Below are 21,986 nucleotides of genomic sequence, written 5' to 3' on the forward strand. Positions count from 1 at the left end.
AGGCGCCACATTGCCACGTCGCTTAATTGCCATCGGCGATACCACACGTCGTCGCCTGTGCTTTCCAAGAAAATTCGCACGCACGAGAAAGGTAACGACCAGGCCTTAGGAATGAGCGTCATCAAATTCTTTCGGCGCTACGCAATCCTGCTAAACCGGATGCTTTGCAAATTCTGTCGGCAGATTGCCGAAGAAAAAATACTATTAAGTGCACTAAGGAGACATATAACGCATCGAACTGATCACACACTGAAGTAACTGGGAGGATTGTAGGACAAAAAAGGAGAGCTCGGACTAAAAAAAGATATGCAAACATCAATCTTTATACGAGCGAGCGATCAAAAAAATCTGAATTGTCAAATCTAGGAAACATCGGCAAGGGTCTCCAGAATTCTGTGCTATAAAACTTCCATTACATCGCGCTTGAAGTGCATATATAAATTCATAAAAATAATTTTTTTTTTACTTTAGCATTCCTTAGCTTCCTCAAGATCTTTTCGTACTCCCGATACGTTTTCGCTACAATCTTTCCTTCCCTCTCGGTTATCTTATTGCGCGATTAATGAGGTGGCTCGAGACTGCCCATCGCATTAGAACGGTATTCGTCATTAACATGACGCGTAAGACGGTCAAAGGTAGACACGTTAAACTGGCACGAGCTGCTGCAAGCACGTAAACGCTCGCGTTAACATAAACGCGTTCATAGACGTCAGCATTAAGGGGCCATGTTTCCGGTATTTTGATAATTAAAGCAAAAAAATGACATATTTAGCTACAATGTTTTATTCTTTATACAACGTTATTTATATTATTTAAAAAAATTAGAAAATGACGTAAATTTTTGACGATATAATACTTCTGAATTTTATCCATAATTCAATAACTGTTGATGTGAATAGTATGACATCAATTGGACTTCACGACCGTAACGAAATTTGAGATTTTGTAGTATTTTAGCATATAATCGGTAAAGATATCCGGTCATGCTTTGTCCCCACTAAATTATCATAAATTTAAAACACGTCAAGAATTCGCAGTAAACGTGAATGACGTCAAATACCATATTTAGAAATATGAATACGCAGAATTGTATATGTGTAATCGTATTAAAATTTTGTGCAATGGATTTATTTATTAAAATATGTTCTCTCGGTGAAATATTTTTAATTACGGAGATTGTTTATCACGTATTTTTCGACGGATTATTTATACCAAGGAAATATGATGAACGAATTAATTATCTCCGAAAAGATGTAGACTTTAAAAACAAACGAGTATCGAGTGTAGCAGAAATTAAATAACGTAACAAATGACATCTGTCAAAGGCAGAACCAGGTACTTCCTTATTGGCGAATGCAGATCGCGGCCAGCCTTGCGTGGCGCTTATCTGCAAGGACATTTGTACGGTGTATCGTCCTGGTCGGCCGATTTTCAGGCATATCTTAACGGCGATTGGGGAATCGGTATCCGCTACTCAAGCGTTCTAGCTGAAGAAAAAGAAAAGTGCGAGCGCAACGCGGACGTTGACCACGTGCGCTCAATGGGTTCGTGCACTTTAAGTGCCGGTAGATCGCACCCGCGGTATCGTCGAACCCGCGCGCGTATCGCGCGGATATCAGGGACGCACGTTACGTAGGAATGTCGGAAATGGATAATTCCGTAGATTAGAGAGCGTTTAGGTGCGAGGCTTATGTGCCCTTTAAGCCGCGGCATCCTCGTAACGTTCGCAACGCGATTAGCTATCGTCGAAACGAGAAGTTCCGCCGCACGGAAAAAGATACGCGGCTAAATTACAACTCATAAAGCTATAATAAAAAGTGAATTGAGTCGATTTATGTGCAGTTATATCGAAGCAGTGTACGTGTCACAAAAAAAATAATGTTTTAAAAACTTACATTTTTCACACTATTATAATTAATGCGATATAAATAGACGTATTTATAGCGGTTGAAAATATTAAATGAATTATGGTACTTTTTAACATATCAGAAAAGGATAGAGAGAATAATTATGTATAAAAAAATTTAATACATTAGATATTTTTTTATCAATAAAATCATACTGTTATATCCACAGTGTCAAATTTAAGTCGTTGTTTGAGTCTGCCATTGCTCCTACTTTCTACATAGTTCTTTTTAAAACAATAGAGTTATTTAAAACAGTTCACATTTAACCCAAATTTGGATTAAGTTCTATTGTTTTATTTAAAAATAACTATATATTAAGAGCAGTGGCGAAATAGAGTTAAATGTGACACTATAGATTTAACAGTGCAAAATAAATTTGACAATTCTGTAAAATATTTGTTACCATTATGCATTTTGGTTACAAGAAAGATAAGACGATAATTTCAATTCTACAATGCATTCAAGGATAAAGCAGCGATAATATTCAGCGTGGTCGAAATACAAGATGAGCCCGCGAATTTACGCCACTTCCTCCTGTAACATTAAACGCCGGGCGAATGTAATTTCGCTTTAGATATCGCAAAGGAGAGGAATGCGGGGATAATTGGAAAGATTACACCGCGAACGTGCGATGCGTTATGTATTTTACTGGCGGCGGCCGAGGAGGTCTTAGCTTAGCGACGAATTATCGGCTGTTTGTTCTAATATCCGTTGCACGACTTTCAGAGATAGTTGAGATAGTCGGTATCTGGGTCCCTCTCACGAGGAACATGAGAGCCCGGTTCCTCGGTAATTTAAGAGCTTTAGCAACTTGAACGCACGCGAGTTTGGGAACGTCAGAACGTAAGGAGTCTCACGAATACACGTATCCAAGCATCGCCCGTGATCAAATTCAGAAAAGAAATGTGAAAATTTGGCACCCGGAGAAAGTTTCGGAAGCCCGACCATGAAAACGTCGTGTTATACGAAACGCGAAGAATATGAAAAATGAGATTGAACTGGAAGAAATTGATGTGAAATGCTTGAAATTCAGATGCGCGGAATGCGCGGGTAAACGTCCGTATAATCGTATTCCGACGATTAAAAAGTTAAAATAGTCTTAATCGCACAACAGTCGACAGCTTTCGGATTTACTGAAGTTGAACGTGAGTTATAGCCGACGCAACCTGATAACAAAAATGCGGAGATGAAAACGATACGTTGCTCGTCGTAAATGTTGCAGTCGTGATAAACAGCGCGTTGTCCAGGATTGATTGATCCCGGCGCACGGCGGTGAAGTTTCGCGGTGGATTTGCCGAGAGAGTTAAAGGGTACCGATTTAAAAGTCTCGTTCACAATGGGACCTCACGCGTTGTACGTGATATATTGGTATAGAGTTAGAGAAGTGTCCGCCGATGGGTGTATTTAATGATCCGCTTCTTCTACGCGGAATCACACATCGACTTCCTGCACCACTGCCACACTGATCCACATCGATATCGATCTTCCTAGATCCTGTTTGCGCGACAGCATTCTCGCTATAGTTTTCTTGCTAAACTGACTGAATTCGAAATATGCACTTCGGATATTGAGTTCAGCTAGAGCTCGAGTTTACAAAAGTACAAAAATCTCAGAACAAACGCATCTAAAACTTTTAAAACTGAAATATTTAAGAAACAAAAGTCGCAGCGACCCGTCTATGTATAAAACTCAGTAATAAATTTTTTCTCTCTATAAAAGACCTACCTAAAATACATATAGAGCTAATATTGCAAAAATATGTTTACATTTAAATACAAAGTCTATGTCGAAATATTTTTTTAAGGGTCTAACAATGTTAGCAGGCGAAAGGGCGTTTAAAATAAATAATTTTATGCGCGTACATACAAATCGCCGGCATCGCTTCCTGTTCCAGATTATTTATTGTATCCACAGGCTAACGGTGCATGCATCCTTACGCGTTCCACGTACAAGGTTCTCTAAATGGACAAGCATTGTTTGCCAGCGAGTCGTGTAGTGTCGGTTAATAGTGCAGTCGTATCTAAGAGAGATAATTTAAATATCGAAATTATCGCGGATAAAATTTAAAGCTTGAGTCGCGAATATGGAAAGGAGTAATGTGCTAAAAATTAAAAAAAAAACGTTCGAAAAGTAATGAAATATAAAACTTCAAAAATTGTTATCGATGTAAAAGAACTATTTATAGAATTTGATTGCCTTGAAAGACGTCGTGAATTAAAAAATTAAAGAGCTTAAAAGTTTGAAAACTGAAGTAATCTGATAATTTGGAAATCTAGGAAGTGAAGAGAGAACATCAGTCCACATCCGATAAGATGTAGAATTCGAAGAATCGCGTCTAGCCTGCGGATCACGGCTCGCGGTCTTTTAAGCGACAGGTGCAAACATTCAGGCAGCAGCGCAAAAAAGGAAGCCGGTAATTGTAAGCCCCGGGTAGAAAAACCAGTTTGCTAAAAACAACCCGGGCCTGATCGAGTCTCGTTGCGGAGCTACCGAATAACCAACGGGTATCGGTGTAGCAACGTGCGTGTGAGACGCTCGTGAGCGAAGCGGCTTTTGGAAATCCGTTTTAAAATGTCTCTTAAAAAACCTCGAGTCCCGCGGGAATTATATGCGTCTCGCCGCCCAAGAGAAAGTCTCAAATGCATTCGAGATATTTTGGAGTTGAACGAGAAATTATATTAGAATGAGATCATATGACTTTAAATCACTTTTAATGCGCCGTCCGAAAGAGAGATAAACCCTCTTAACATTTTTATTGTTTACACGCGTCTCTCCGAGATGACAACTAAATATAAATTAATGGGAATACGGCGGTAAAGTTACTCCGACGTTCTTTAGTATGACGTTCACGTTTAATTCTAACGTAATAAACGCACGCAGTCATTCTGTCACGCTGAAAAGGCGCCGGAGAGTCGCAATACTTGAACTTCTGCAGGAAATACTTTCTATGAATGAACTTTCTCACCGCTCATCGAGGGAAAGATACATTTAAATGCCAAAACGAAGATCCCGGAGCGGGACCCGCGAAAACAAAAATTACAACTTATTCTCTCGCGTAAAGCTACCTTCTATGCTATTATCAAATTACAGAGAAACTATCGTTTCAATAATATGACAATTTATCTTCTTGAATAATTCAAAATGGCTCGAAGCGCTTGAGAGCGTAAAAAAGCTTTAAAAATTTTGAATTCTTGCAAGATTAAAAATTTTCGAGACATTTCCATAATGGCACTTTTCAATTTTTAAACTAAAACAAGACAGATCGCGATGAGTGGACTTAAGATTTTGAAAATTAGAGAACTAAAATCGAGGCACTTTCTCGGAATTCTTTAGAAATTTTGTGGCTGTAAACTTTTTAAATTTGCAGAACATAAATGGAAGACGTGCAAGAATCGAAGCTCAATATATCATTACGCGAATTTCCGTTTGTGTTTACGTACGTGTCCGACAACAATGATTTCGTGAAAAAGGAGAACAATGCCCTATTCGACATGCTATAAGCGACCCCGCTGGAATTCCAACGAGCTCTCTGGCCGGCGACAGGTGAAGCCACGTGCTGTTCGTGCTGCAAGTCGCAGTCGCCTAGTTTCGAATTTAAAGACGTTCGTTATTCAATTCAAATACGCTAACGGGCTAACGGACCAGGCTCGCAGGATTTCCGCCTCAGCGGCGACGTTCGTTACTGTATTCTAGAAGAATCGGGTTAGGAAAGGTCAGGTAGAGACGATCGACCTGGAGCCGGTTGTCTGCGAGAGGACTCGCAGTTAAGTATCATTTTTCAGAGAAAGTATCGTATGGAAAGTGTTTGTGTTCTCGAATATATGTGTGTATATATATATATATATATATATATATATATATATATATAGCATACATTAAAAAGTAGAAAGCCTTATATATTACAAAGCATTATGCAAAGCATCCTGAGAAATGCGTAAATACATTTCAAAATAAAATGTAAGATCAATCTGATATATTATATATAGATCAATCTGAAATATATTAGAAACCAGACATGACATCATAATTAGGTAAAAATACAATAGTTTTCAATGCTGATTTCCGTAACGTTTCTATCTTGAAATATAAAATAAAATCTAGATCATAGAATTGATATTTGCGGCTAATGGAAGGACGCGCGTGTCGAGTATTCAAAGTCGTCTTGCAGGAACATCGCCGCGATTTGCGAGTCGCTCGTTATTTTGCCAGCGTATATGATGAATGTGAGCCTTAAGGACTGCGGGAGCCCTACATTATATACGGGGGCCTTTCCGTTGAAAGAAGATATATTTAGACCGGGCCCTTGAAAGATCCTGCCAGGCGTCTCTCGGAACGCGTCGCGAGGCGAATTCATTTTGAAAGCGCACGCAGGGCCTTTCCCTTGCAGATTACAAGGATGAAAGATTCACAAAAGGTCACGGATTCACAGGATACCGTTGCATCGATGCATTATTTATCCTCGCGACAATAGCGCACGCAACGTGATTTCAGGCAAGTAAATCGATCTGTCAAGATTGACGTTAAAGACGATTGCGCGCATGAAAATGTAGTAAGAAAAGCGCGCGGCGTTTTTATGATCTCGGATACTGTAACTTATTTAAGAGCAACATTATAAAATCTTTTGATGGAATAAAGAATAATCTTTAGTTACAGCTAAATTTTTTAGACTTTTTCTAAAAAAAATTTTAAGACTAAAAAATAATTTCTTTAAATTACTTCCCTCATTCTATCAAAGAGTTTTTAAATCTTTTTCATAATTTTATTTTCTAATATAATTAATATTTCAAATGAATTATGTTGTTATAATATTAAATGCATATATTAAGATTTAACTGATCGATTTAATTAAATATGATCATTATAGAAACTTACCTCGCACCTGGACGTGTCAAGTATCTCGACCTCCGTCGTGACGTTATCAATAGTGACGCTGTGTCGGTAGAGAAAATCTGCAAACAAGTGGAAATTAATTCATTTAATTGATTCTATTAATCAATTCTTTAGTTCGATTATTATCGCTCTAAGATCTCGTACAACTCGCGAGATGTATCAAAAATAAAAAAATCAGCAACGAGTAAAAATTAATTCATTTAATTGATTCTATTAATGTTTTTAGTTCGATTATTATTGCTTTAAGATCTCGCGAGATGTATCAAAAACAACGACACGACGAAACGATCTTTCTTAATCGACGTCATTTCAACGACACTCGTCGATCTCTTTGGAAAAGTTTTGAGCGACATTTTCCCAAGGATAGAAAACGCGGCTAATGCGCGAAAGTGCCGTGGCAATCAGTAACGACAATTCCAATTAGTTACGCTGACGCTCACTGCCATGTCATTACGATCATTGACAATGACACGTGACTTTCGCCTGGAAATTCGTGATCAAAAAAGATCACGGACAGCCGTATATTAAGACTTAAATTTTTGGATCGTTACACGCTCGAATTATTCACACACGTCAATCTTGAAAAATCCATGTAAGTATATAATATTTGAAATGTCGAGTGTTCATATTTCTCTTAAATTTCGTTCAAAATAGATTCTTTGAACTTTTTCATTATACATTCGAATCAAAGACTTCGGCCTGTCAAATTTTTACTCTCTATTCCAGTATTCCTAGATTTTTATTATATATATTAAAACATTTAAATTCTTGTGGTTCTCGATATTCGTTGCGCCTCGAATATGTGAATGCTGGGAACATTTAGATCTTCAAGCTTACACCTTCGGTAGGACAAAAAAGGGAAAGCTCATATTTCTCGGAGCTGATTAGCGCTCGAGGAGCATGTGCACCGAAGAAGAAGCAGAAGATGAGAAGACGCGGAAGCACGTCGAGCACAGTAGCCCTAACAGGGTAAGCATAATAAATAAACGATAAATAAACGCATGAACACCTCGTAGTGTCGGGCAGCGACGAAACAAGCAAATAAGGATGCTCGCTATATTAGCGGCCGTTACGCTCGAGAAAGTTTTATTATCGGACAATGCTGATGGAGATTTGACCAAGCGTTGCGATGGAAAATTCATTGCGTCCTCCCGTGCGCGAGGAATATCGGCGTGAGGAAAAATAAGCTACCAAGACCGCGAGGTGCAATTTGAACTCTGCATGCATGCGTACGAGACGCGTCTACATTCCGTTCGCGCTCGTGAAAAGAAATCGAGCGATCTAGATAAGCGCGCGGGAGATAGCTGAGGCCGAAGGAAGGAAATTTAACGAATGGAATTATTTCGTAGATAAGACGGACGTATGCAAGTGTCTAGAAATCTAATTGTAGTCCCATCTAAATACAGGAACAATTTGCATATCAGACGATATGGAAAGTTAAATCTTCGATGAGAAACCTTGATAAAAGTACGAGATTTAATTTCTAAGAAATCGAGAGTACGAAGTGGTATAATAAAAGCTGTAAGTTAACAAAAAAAAAAAGGAAGTAGCCATGACACACTTTCGTCGGGCGCAACTGGAAATGTAACTGTCACCGGTCGCGCGGATTCGAGCTTTTGCGGGAGATCTCATCTGTCTCTCCGGTACGTGATCTATTGTCGATTTATCGAAGGAACGGGATGCTGCACGATGTAATCTTCTCCGCGCGCACGGACAAAACGTTCCCATCCGCGCACGCGCGCGCGTGCGCGCGAGAGAGAATCGACAATACAACGAGACTCGCTTTCTAAATCATTGCCTGGAATTATTCCACGCAAAGGAGAGAGAGAGAGAGAGAGAGATTTGCATTGTTAATCGAGATCAAAATAATAACAAGTACACTGCATCGTGGCGAGAGATGAAAAGGACCGATTATCTTCCCCCGAGTCCGATAAAACGACGACATCGCGCTCGTGTACGAATACCTTGTAATCGAAATTGCCGGTAAAGAGATCATCCTCGATCTTCCTTCGAGAGATCAAATTTAAATCGTGCGGTGGACGCCAATATAAAGTGGCTATTTCGAAAGTAACGTCGCTATCACGGCTTGCATGTTCAGATGTCTAAATTTGCGAGAAAGAAAAAGAGAAAGAAATATTTTTTCATAAAGAAAAAATCGAGAGAAATTCAGAGAGTGGAGATAGCTAGATCTTTAAACTCTCACATCTCTAATTGTAAGTTCTTACGCCTTTATATGCAAATATTTTTGTATTTTAATAAAAATATTTTTATATTTAAAATTCTATATTTCCAAATTTTCTTAACTTCAAATTTATTTCTCGCAATTTATTATTATTCAATTCTTAAAATTTGTTTTAAAATTATTTAGTATAATAAATTATCATTCAATTATTATCTATCTTATTATCATCTAAAAAATAATTTTAGAATATATCTTTTTAATATCTTTTTACTGATATTTTTAGATTTACACAAATAGGTTAATTGTTACTAATACGCCAAAAAAATTTTCCACATTTCATTTTGTCACATCACCTACGCGAACTGGCTGAAGGAAATCAATGGCCCCGCTTTCACCGTTTGAGGGCGTTTCTTCGGAAAAGTGATTCTCCAACGATCGGGAACGAAAGTGTGCGCGATAACCCGCGCACGAGTCGCACGAAGTGTCGACGCATTTTCGATTCGTTTCACACGAGATGTACCGAAAGAGAGACGGAAGGAGAGAGAGGGAGAGGGGAAAAGAAAGAGAGAAAGAGAAAGAGGACGAAAGAGACATTGCATACGATCGTTATGAATGCGATCTCGATCTGAGCCTATTCTTAAATCGAAAAAACGTCAAAATTTTTGTTAACAAAGTTGAAGGTAAATTTTCGATGTTCTTAAATAAAAAAAACTTATTGTTGGCAATAATTTTATAAAATTCAAAAATTTTATACAATTGCCAAAATTTTTACGTGGTATATTCTAAAAAATATGAAGAAGGTAATTAAAGAAAAAACACGATTGACAAGGATAAACTATTTGTCCAATATTCATTCATATCTCTGACACGTCCTGAAACTTTATGTATATAAAGCAGTCTATGTAATATCTTGAGAGACCCCTCGCGTGTCTGCATCGCAATTTTTTTATCTGTCATTATTCTTATCATTTTTTTATCGAGTCTCGATGGACGGCGATTGGTTCGTAGCGCCCACAGCGTCATCTCTGAGGATCGATTGAGCGATTATCCCCCGCCTCGATTAAGCGGGTACACGTGAGATTATCCGCTTCCTGGTTACATTCAAGAATGATTATCCATCATTTTCCCAGGAAATTAATTAATACCGATGGTAGGAGAGAGCAGTCGCGACAGCACCCTTCTACTCTCGTTCATTATCGATCGCAGCATTATAGATCGATAGGAATCAAGATTGATTCCAAGTGCCAGTTATACACGAGAGAAATTCGATAAATCGATGATTGCGCTATTGTACCGGGGAGCTTTCCGCACATTAGGTACACTACGTGGACGCAGTTGCAAAGAAAGCGAGGAGAAACTTCGCGTGCAAATTGACTTATAAGTTTTCTTGTAAATTTCCGATCCGAAAACTTTTATACTTTTCATACAAACTGCTCAAGAAATTACATTTTTTTCCCCAACTACTTTGGATTACTAAGTTATTAATGATTTAATTCAGTTTTCAAGAAAAATAGACTCATAAACCATTAACGTCCGTACAAAACATTAAAAGAAAAATGTATATAGGACTGAAATATTTGAGGTAATAATTCTCACCATCTTTACGCTTTATGTCAACATAAAAAGAGTTAAATCCTTCCTCAAAAAGGAAGCGTAATCCTGAATGCGCATAAAATCCCATTCAGGCAGTTTTATCTGCAATCTTAGCCTAATCAGGATATAAATTTACGTATTTTACATAATTATATTTGCTTCAAGCGCATCGATTATCGTCGCGATGATGTTCCTGCAACTAGCGGGATCGCGATAAAATGGTGTGGTACATAGCCGGCGAGGATGTATACGATATGTACATACGGCCGGCTCCGACCGTAGAGGTGTTACAAAAATACGAGCGGCCGGCCGGTTCAGGGTTAAGGGGACAATACTTCACGGTGAATTTTTCCAGGCTGGCTCGGATATCCGCGAAACTCGCCGTCGTAGCTTATAACGTCCGCGGGCGTGCACGGCAATTATTACGGCGAAGTAGCCTGCATGAGTTATGGGAGAGATCTGCATTCTGCGGGCCCTCCCCATAGGCTCTATTTCATATCGAGTGTTTAAATCTCCGCCCTCCACACCGGGGTCCGGCGCGGTGTTCGCGTTGCCATCTCTTTCTCTCTCTCTTTCTCTCATTCCCTCTTCTTTCTCCCTCTAAAACTCGCGCTGCTGCCCTATCCTCCTCCCCCCCCTTCCACCCTCTTATCTCGTGTATTTCTGTGACCGCTAGAATGCCCTCAGGACGTTGCTCGCCAGGCGCCATGATTAAGATTTTTCACTAGAACCCTTGAATTAGAGTCCGGTTTCGAGCGCGAGAATATTTCACGGCGGATTTTTCCGTCGCGGCCCCCGCGCGCGCGCGCGCGGAGCACGCGAGAGGCACCGATCGAGATTTAGATTCGCGTTTTGTACTATACGGGGTGAGTATTTCGCGCGAGCACGCTGCATGTTTGCGATCGAGTCGGGGCCCGCCTCCCCCCGCGAGATGCGAGTCGATAGCGGAGCACGAGAAAGGAACTTAGATATGAACTGGACAATTTATCCAGAATACCGACGCCTCGAAATTAGCAACGAATGGACGCAATCATTCACGTTTCGCATTGGCAATTATCTCGAGGGAGGAGGAAAAAGGGAATAATGTAAGAAACACTTACCACTGGTCGAGCTGTACTCGCCGATGTATCGCCTCGTCAAGTACCGCACAACCACGGCTGCAACAGAAAGAGAAAAGCGACATTGATTAGCTTCGAAAACGAATCTCGCGAATAATCGCGGTGAGTCTGATGGGATACATACATCTATGGAATCTGTAATTACAAGTAATGATATAAGAAGGCGTATTTTCGTTCTCTATAGCTCTTATAGAAGGTCCGTGCGAGTGCGCAGGTGTTGAAACGCCATTAACTTATTTTCAATGTTAATAAAGAAACCATAAATATTCGCGAGGAACGGGTTTTCTCGCGGGTTGCCGATAAATTTCTTGTGTCATAAATTCCGTTTCGTTGCGGCGCGCGAAACGCGACTTAAGATCCAACATGCAGACGACGTTCCTCACATCGTCGTCGTCGTCGTCGTCGTCGTCGTCGTCGTCGTTCAAATCTCGCGAGACTTATTGAGTACATAGATTCGTACCGCTCTGTACTCGTAGGTACACCGTTTATAAATCTGTCGTTGAGTGCAACCCGACGACGACGACGACGACGACGACAACGACGACGACGATGACGACGGGAGGGAAGCAGAGGAAACATCAAGAAGAGAAAAGAGGAAAGGAGAGGTAGAGACGCACAAGCAGAAACGGAATATAGAACTTCATTCGTGAGCTATTTGCTGAGATGAGAGATAGAGTGCATATCTTCGAAATATCCTCGTGCAGCTGGACGACGATATTTCAACGCCGATTCTCAACGTGCAGCGCTCGCGGAAAGTCAATGAGAACAGCGGGAGCTGCTGGTCTCTTCGGAGAAGGAAATTCTTATTAGAATTATTAATTATAATCATATGACATGTAAATCGCGCGAATATTTTATATTGCGTTTTATCTAAGAAACTAGACGTATTGTATATAAATCCCATAGATAAGTACATCTATAACATCTATGGAAAAAAATTATGCATTGTTCTGATTTTATTTCAAATATAAAAACGAAATTATTATAGTGCAATAAAAGATCAATCAAAGTCATCAAAGATCATGCTGCTGTAATTAGCACTTTGGATTTGTAACTAAAAAATAAAAACTTTGAAAAGCTGCATTTTCAACGAATCCATGCAGACATCCGCGGATGATCATCGTGCTGAGCGACTCGGTAATCGAGTGAAGATTCTCCCATTCTCCCTTTGGAGATGACTGTCATCAAATCGAGGCGACGTCCACGCGTAATCCTATACAGGCCGCGCGAACCGGAGTAATTGATGTGGACACGGGAATGTTGCTCGTAACGCCTAATAGTCTCAGCAGTAATCTGTGCCAAGCGGCCGAGTCTAATGAAAGCACGCTCTCCACCGCACTCAAGTCCAAACGCGAGGGAAACCCGACACTCGTGCGTACTCAGATACAAAAGCGTTTAATAAAATTCTTGTCTTTCGTACACGGTCAATCCGGACGAACGATGACAATATGGTGGGCTTGATACGGTTGTCTTTATAAAGGATAAAAAATAATCGATGGCTCATGCAAAATGCGAGACATTGCAGATGTCTGTAAGAAAGAATAAATCCGACATAAAAAAATAAAAAAAAATAATTGTTCACAGTGGCACTATCGAATGAAAAAATTCTTAAAAGCAACAGTCAAAATCTCCCAAAGGAAGTGATCCTTCGACCGATAGCGCAAGTGACCATATATACAAAACAAAAACAAAGAGAGAGAGAGAGAAGAAAACGGGGGGGCGGGAAGAAGAACGAGCAGGAAGAAGAGAACGAAGAAGAAGAATAAGAAGAGGGAAGCCGATTAAGTCACCTGCGGAGAATTGTGTGTAATGTGGAAGATGCAACGGTACGAGCAAAACGCAGCCATTCGCGGTGCCATTCGCCGACGTGCGATGGTTGCCAGCGCGGGGTTCTATAGATAGATCGTTGGAGGATAAGCCGCTTGGTGGACGTAAGAAAATAGTAATTACGGCCACGATCGCTGTGGATAGGAGGGGAAAGGAAGAGGGAGAGAAGGAGGGAAAGAAAAGAGAGAGAGAGAGAGAGACAGAAAGAGAAAAAAAAATCGGGATGGTGCGGCGCGTGATCAACCAAGCGCATCCTCTTGTCTCGTTGAAATCTTCTCTCCACCCCAAAGATTCAACACGATCTTTTATTGGAACAAATTTCGCTCAGACTTGGCGTATTAATTTTGTATTTCTTACCGCAGAGTATCGAAATTGCATTTTAATTATTTTAATTGTCACAGGCACGATTATTAACAGTAACTTTTCATACAAATAAAAAAAAATGAAATTTAATTATATTAGGAAAAGGAAGAAAAATAATGTATTAAACATCGACTGAAAAACATTTCTTTGAAATACAGAATTAACAGGAAATGTGATTTTTCTAAAAAACGAAAGATCAAATTGTAATTTAATAGTATAATGTATAGAAAGTTCTATATTTAAAACATCAAAAGGGTAATAAAAGTCTCAGATTGATCCTGCAGAAAAGAAACTCGTTGAAGCGCGACTTCCACGAGCCACTATTCTGTCCGCTTTTCTTGTGACACGGCAATAAAGCAAGTCGTTTAGACCAAATGAATTTATGAACACGTCTCGGCTTGGATATAGCGGACCTCCAATTGCCTCTTCAATGAGCGTTAACGCAGATAAATGGCTCCAGATAACAATCTCGCGTTTCTCGCGTGACCATAATTCTTTTCATGATTCCTCACTGTCAGCAGTTTTTGCAGAAATCTACTTGTCGTTGAAGAATTCTCCAATTTACTCGGAAATATTCGATTCAAGCTATACGCTACTGGTATTTTTTTGCGAGAATTAATTTTCTATGGTACAGTTAGCGCGCGTGATAATAATCGAATTTCAAATTTCAAATTTTCCAACAGAAGATCTTCGTTTTCTTTAACGTAGAAGGAGTTACGGTTACGTTATTTTGCGTGAACACACGACGTTCTTTCGCGACCACCGCGTATGTCAGGCGAAGGTGCGATAATGCGGAGGAAGAAATGGTGCCGCATAAATTCGGAATCCAGAGAATCGAACGCCGCGGGCAACAGGACAGATGTATCGGATGTGCAGATCTTACCTGCTGCTGCAACTGTGCGGGATTTTTCGTGGCGCGCTATATACGACTCCCTTTACTCTCCCCTCTCTCCCTCCTCCCTCTCGCACAGAACGATATCCGATAACGTCCACGGAGGTCCTTATTATACCCAGCGGGATCCCACAAGAGACTTTTAAGGATTCGCTCTCGTCGGGATATCCCTCTTCCCATCACGCGCGCGCCGCCGCCGCGCCGGCCGTCGCCGCGTGAGAATGCGCCGTTTTCGCCGCAAAAAAGTAGAACAGACGACATTGTCGCGTGTTTTGCCGCAATCACGATCCGTGCGTGGCAGTGAAATGCGCGCGGCGCGAATGCAGAAGCGGGCCGTATCGCAATTAAATAAATATGTTCACGCAGAAAAAAAATGCAATAATCCCCCTCCCCCCTCCCGACCCGTCAGTGGTCGTGATATCCCGAGAGTATAGGAATACAACGCGCGACGCCATCGGGCAACACAACTTTCTACTCGAAGACGCGAAAATCTTACGACTGAGGAATTTCAGGTGTCCGACATTACGAGATCTAACAGTTGCATCTTCGAAAGATGTATAGTCAATATACAATATTAGAAAGGTGGCAATTTCGTAAATAATGGCAATACCAACAATGCGATCGTTTGCGGACGATTGAGTCGACTCCGGGTGACTTAACAATTGCGAGGATGCAAAATTGGCGGGCACGGGGAGGAGGAAGAGGAGAGTCATGTACACGAGATCCAGACGAGATCGGAATAAAACGAAGAGCGCGCGCCTTTATTAAGGTGGCCGGTCCTAGCGGTTATTAATAGGATTTATTCGAGGTCGGCGAACCGGCCTTATCGCCGTTCGTTTGCTCGCTTTGTACGCGTCGCGCGACTGTCGGGTTAACTAATGCAACGTATTATTCCGCGGACTATGCGTATCCATCTTAACGGCACTTTCATTCAATGCGCTGCGTCGGTCGGTGCGCTATTAGACAACGCGCAGAAATTACACGCTGCACGACGACCGCGACGGCGCTGCGATATTAGTATCGTCCACCATAATGAACGTCCTTCCGACGTGATTCAATATTTCACGACCATCGCGCCGTAATCGACCTCCGCGCGTCTTTTTTTTCCCCCCGTCGTTTATCATGCAGCCAGCGAATGGATTATCGATATCGGCGCGAGCATCAACCAACAGCGAGCTCTCATATTCTTGAGGAAATCAACTCGGAAATCAGCATTAGCTTCCGCGCGGATCTATTCCCCGCTGTCCGTCCGTCTTACCGCGATCCGATTTCATTTCGCGCAAGATCAACGCGCGGTAACCTTTCTCCTATCGTAGATCACGAAACAACGGCGGAGCAATTGCACAATTCAATTATAATTTCTTGTAATCTCAAGTAAATAAATCTAACTTATTGTTAGTAATTAGAATTGATTCGGTTTTAATCGTGATTTTTTTATTTATTTATTAGAATTCCGTGGAGTTGATAGTGGAGTTAACGAAAATGGGAATGTATGAAGCGAAGTCGAAAGCAGGAAAGAAGAATCACCTGATTTGCCGACTCTGGGGCCGCCGAGGACGACCACCTTGATCCTGTTTACGTTTGTCATCAGCTGCGTGGGCCAAGTGTCATTCGGGCTGATCGCTGAGCATCACACATTGCCTCCGCAGTGAATGCACCAGTTACATCACTTTGCACTTTACTCGCATCCCCGGTCCTCGGCAGGACACTGACACCCACTCGCGCGCGCAAAAGAGCGCCGCTGTCCTTCTCGAGCACACGCGACAATCGCCAGCACACTCAACGGAATTAATTACTGTAACGAACGGTCAATCATCTGCTCGAGTCATCACTGCTCAATTCCGCGGCGATGTAATTAACGACCGCTAATCAATCTCTGATGCACTTCATTAAATTCTCTTTCGTTTCCGCGCAAGAGAGAAAGAGAGAGATTGCACAGAAAACAGGCGGATCTTACTCCAGCGATTGAGAAGGATTATATAGAACCAATAGAAAGAGATATATTCAATTACAGTGCGGTGTGAAAGCACAAAGATATTGTTTCGAAGAGAAGCAACGAGAGCTCTCCTCTCGCTCTCGTTCCTCGCCTTGAAGTATTTAATCGGCGATTATCTATTAATCATCGGCCGAAGTCGTCCGCTTAGATACGGAGAGCTATTAATGGCAGCGTTAATTAGAACCTTCCCCGCTAATTCCCGGCGACTCGCAGAAGACGGTGGCGATGGCCGATGAGAGCAGAGGCAACCGACGCTGGTCCCGCGCTGATGTTCGTTTTCTACCCGGTGGAACGAACGTAACCGCCGATTACGAGGTCGCCTGGCACGCCGAGCGGCGGACTCTTCCTCGCGCGGGGATCCTTGGCGGCGCGATAAAGCCGGCGCGTTGAGTAACACACAGCCCCCTTTTCCAGTCGCGGCGACGACACGCCGATCTTGCGCAACACACTCTTCTTGCGATTCTGCACGTTCGAAGCGCCCGAATCGAGCGCGATCGAGCTCCTTTCTCAGGGACCGACAGCCGCGCGCGAGCGATTGGCCACCTCGGTCAGAAATCACAATGCCGCCTTCTCGTCGAGCGCGTTTATTAGCGTTGAACGACCGCCGCTATCTTATCACAATTTCTCAGTATTCTGAAGACAACGAGTCTCCCACGTGATGCAAGTTTTGTTTGTTTTCCTCTCGTCCTTTTTTCTCTTCAGGTGACAGAAGTCCGAGCCTCCTCCGGACGACTTTTGTCTCAGGAAAAATCTTTGTGCTCAATTGTTCCCCAATTAATTCAACAATTGTGTATATTTAGTCAAAGTTCCCTTCACTTATATCACTTCCGAACGAATGGTTACCAACTTATATATTTATTTTTCCACAAGCGGAAGCGCCGAGGATCTCCAGCTGATCCACAACTGTCAACTCTCTCTTTCTTTTTCTCACCGAGACTGTCAATGCCTCACTTAGCTTTACGCACTAATTAACTGTACACTCCAGCTTCTCTTTATCGCGCACAAAAAAAACGTGGAAGAAAGTTCGCGGCGCTTCCTCTTCTCGGTTTCTTCTAAATACTCGCGTCCCTCCTCTCCGGCCCTCGTGCAGGACATCGAACTCGATAGCTCGATTCGGAATTACGGCGGGATCCTCCTCCTTTTTCACACCTTTCGCAAAGCAAAGGGTGATGCTTCCGAACGAGCCTGGGTTCCCTCGCTCGCTCGCTCGCTCGCTCGCTCGTCCCGCAGCGGCCGACGCTGCGCTGCGAATAACAACACAAGCAGCGATTCAAGAAATGCCGTCTCTCTGGTTCCATTTATAACGGGTCGTCGGCCTTCCTCCGCGCGTCTTCTAGCTTGGCGCCGCCGACACGTCGGCGATTACGAAAAAAGGACAGGCATGCATGCACGCACGCACGCACGCACGCACGCATGTACGCACGCATACTGATGCATACGCACGCGCAGAGCGCAGACTCGCTTCTTCGCTCGCTCGCGCGCGCGCGGAGACGACGGCAGACGACGACCGCGAGAAAAGTAGGATGCATTCATCCCCCGCGGCGACACGTAACTTTTTGTTTCGCTGCCTTTTCTTTTTGCTGAATACCGCGAGCTAATTTTATAACGTTTCGAGAGAAGTGGCGGGCTTAATTTTGAATGAAAGATTAAGTCATTTCGGAGCGTGATTGTCGCCGTAAAATATTGGAGCATTTGATTCTTTTCTCTGCCTACGTGACGGTGTTGAGCAAAAAATTCTCAGAGAAAGAAGGAGAAAACTAACTCCTAGTAAAAATAACTCCTCAAAAGTTACGGTTTCGCAGCAGTTTAGGTATCTTTCGAGAAATATTTCGATATACGGTACACAAGAAAAATCTTCAGATATTCTACGTTACATTTAATTAAAATATAAAAAAATCTAATCAATACGACAAACGAGCAAATAATATAACGGGAAAGTAACTGAGAGGAAAACGACGAAGTAATCAACGTAGCGGGGAAATAATTAATGGAGGAATAATTAACATAATGACGGAGTAGTAAACATAACGGCGGAATATATGACAATTGTTGTAACGGAGAAATAATTAATACGCGGGATGATAAAACACGCGCAAAGAAAAGCAAAGAAAAAAAGATTCCCCGAACGCTTCTTGCGCACTGAAAAAATCGCGAAGTCGTCACCCGTCTCTCATTCTCATCTCTACTACGCTTTAAATGATACCTAGATTAGATAACGCGCGTTCCATATCACGTATTAAACTTCATTATCTTTCAGAACGCATTGCAACGTTATTATTCACGAGAAATTCTTTAGACGCGCCGTTATCGTGAAACTCCGTCACGTTGTTGAACAACAAAGCGAGACGACACGTGCTAGATTGAATAAAATGCGAATAGAATAAAATCATTAATTCGGATCGTAAATAATCAAATAATTAATTAATTCTGAAATGAATAAATTCTCGATCGTATCCATTATGTGGGATACTTCTGACAAATTAACTGGACGCTGCAACAGAAACGCGACCGAAGTAAAATCACGAATGAATGAGTTATAAAAAGAAGCCTTAAAATTCCATTCAAAAAATCCGGCAAATGCAAGAACGATTCGCCGAAATACGTGATTATGACACGTTCAACCGATATAAATGTTTATTAATCGTCGTTTAGTATATTCTTGAACAAATCGCAATTCAGCGCTTTCGAATGAACAAATATGTCATCGATAATACAACAATCTGCACTCGATGTCGCGAATAAATTTTTCAAAATGCGCTCTATTACAAAACTATACTTTACTCGTGCAAAACTGCTTTCGCAAGATTATCTCGTTCCACATTTCATCCTTAAGATAAATCGAATTGAATCAAGTAATTTTTATAGATATATAGCATTTTCAAATTAAAAATAAATTAAATTTTGCGTTATATCGTAGGATAATATCATAGGGAAGAGAATTATCGATTTATTATAATTATAATTAATTATTATAATAATTTATCAGACAAAATGTGACGTAGGTGAGAATAATCTCGTGTAATTAATTCGATCGAATATTATACGATACGAAGTCACGCGATTGATTATAGATCGGTTAGTTTCAAACCTTATCTGCCTACTTAAATTTCGGCATGTATCACAAATGTTTCTGTTCATCGGCTGCGCAAGTGGGAAATCATGCTCGTCGCTCGCGATAGAGGAGCGTAATCGGAAACCACGGTATCGGTTTCCTCGCACACGTAGCAAGTTCTACGACGTGTAAATACTGAATGCGCAGATGCGCCACTTGTTTATTTAATGAGATCGATTCTCTCCGGAGAATTACTCGCGCGATAATATCTCACGGAGATTCTATTTTCGTCTTCCGAAAATTCTACCGTCAGCTCCGATCCTATCAACGTCGTCTAGCAGTAATTGTAATCAGCTAAATTGTACGTATCGATTTTCTCTATTACAGCGAGAAGCGAGAACTATTATCGAAGCAGAATCGGTTAAAAATTAATCGGTGAAAATTAATCACGGTTCAAGAATTAATCAACACTGGGGAAGAATCGAGCCAATAATTGCGTTATTCGTGTCAAAATTCAATTAACGGTGCCTGAGGTCCCTGTACAAATTAATTCTGTCGATTAGCAGCGATCGCGAGTCGTGTTAATCGCATCAAGGAAGGCCGATGACCCGTGGATTAAATAATACATTTCTCTCCGCACTTGCCGAGCGTTCCACCAAGATATTTCAGCGAATTGCACGTCGGCATATCCGATATTTAATTAAGTCACGGTTACGGGCATTAATAAGAAAATTAACTTTTGTAATTGACTTTAAGAGATCAACTGATAGCCTTTAAGCTATGACAAAGGCGAACCGAAGCCTCTCGGTGAATCTTTCTAAGCAGAATAATTACCTGATAATCTCAACGGTTATACACACTCTTGCACGCAATTACGGTTGGAGCAGTTAGAATTTCAGCAATCAAAAATCGATTAAGACCCGCCAATCGTGGCTCGGTATACCGTCGTGGTACACGTCGAAGTGAGCCGCCGGTAAATGTTTAGAAAACCCGAGAACGGCACTGGAAGCATGAACTCTCGAGTGCATCGAGCACCACTCCGCCGCGATTATTTCAAGATCACGTCTCGATACTCGGAAAGGCTCGTGTGTCCACAACTTGACGGTCAGAGCTCGCACTGAACAAGTCCGACGACGACGACGATGAAACGTGCGATTATCGAAGCACGCGGAGAGAAGCGCGAACTCCAAAGAGTAGTCCTGTGGTTGTGCAATTTTCCGGGGAAAATTATTGCGTTCGCGAATTTCGGACGGTCGCAACGGCGACGGCGACGCGGCGCGGGCCGTGGGGCACTTGACGTGGACTCCCGAGGAGAACGAACGCGCGCGCGCGCGAGAGAGAAAGAGAGAGAGAGAGAGAGTAAAACACGCGCGGCGCGCACACAGCTCGCAGCACTCTCCACTCTCAGCGAGCGCTCGCCGGCGAATGCGCGGCGTTCGCGACCGCCTCGTCTAATATGCACTTGGCTGCGCTCGCTCACCGGGACCGGCACGACGGCGGCGGCGGCGACGGCGGTGGTGGCGGCGGCGGCGACCCGACGACCACGACAACGACGACGACGACGACGACAACCAGGACCGCGACCACGACCACTGCACGCCTCTTTCATTCGCCGCGTTACTGCTGCACTTCGCGTTGCGTCGCGTCGCATTACGATGAGATTGCGAGCCGTGTTAACAGGCAAGCGTGTGCGCGCGTGTCTGCGAGAGGAGGAGGAGGAGAGTATGTCGGAAAACAGAATACCCCTCTCGAGCACGGCGCCGACGAAGGTGGAAATGCGGGTTTATCCTCGTTAGACCCGTCGCGTAGGGGCTGCACCGTGCGGCCGTTCTTCGCTGGATTGCAATGCGAATAGATACACATGTATAATAATTTCGTAGTTTTGTAGGTCGCAGAATTCTATAGAGACTTTATAGGAACGCATCGATAGAAATGAGAATTCTAGTTCTTCTTTTTTTTAAGAATGCGTCATATTTGACGAGTGTAAACTATTAATAATCCCGTAAAAAAAAAAAATAAAGTTTCTTTGGCGGAAATTTATAAGATAAATCGATCCTAATATTTGAAGAATCGCGAAGTTAAGATTCGAAGACACACGCACGTTCAGTATTCCCCTTCGTGGAAATTTATATAGTGTCAGGACTCTCAGGTATATTATCGATCGTT

General features: G+C 42.1%; 1 protein-coding gene across 2 annotated transcripts in view; it reads right to left on the minus strand.

Annotated features, from left to right (window-relative positions):
- The window catches only part of LOC105453572 (ras-related and estrogen-regulated growth inhibitor-like), a 38,034-nt gene extending 16,797 nt beyond the window's left edge, over positions 1 to 21,237 (minus strand). For both annotated transcript variants that reach the window (XR_974888.1, XM_011695641.1), the window contains exons 1-4: positions 20,655 to 21,237; positions 16,300 to 18,012; positions 11,673 to 11,729; positions 6,780 to 6,856 (exon numbers count right to left, since the gene is read on the minus strand). Coding sequence is in view for 1 of the 2 variants with exons in the window: in XM_011695641.1 (XP_011693943.1) it covers positions 6,780 to 6,856; positions 11,673 to 11,729; positions 16,300 to 16,360 (195 nt within the window). In the remaining variant the exon portion in view is untranslated. The remainder of the gene's footprint in view (positions 1 to 6,779; positions 6,857 to 11,672; positions 11,730 to 16,299; positions 18,013 to 20,654) is intronic.
- Between the last annotated feature and the right edge of the window lie 749 nt (positions 21,238 to 21,986).

This window comes from Wasmannia auropunctata, unplaced genomic scaffold (assembly GCF_000956235.1).
Source record: "Wasmannia auropunctata unplaced genomic scaffold, wasmannia.A_1.0 LD335998.1, whole genome shotgun sequence".
NCBI classification, from domain to species: domain Eukaryota; kingdom Metazoa; phylum Arthropoda; class Insecta; order Hymenoptera; family Formicidae; genus Wasmannia; species Wasmannia auropunctata.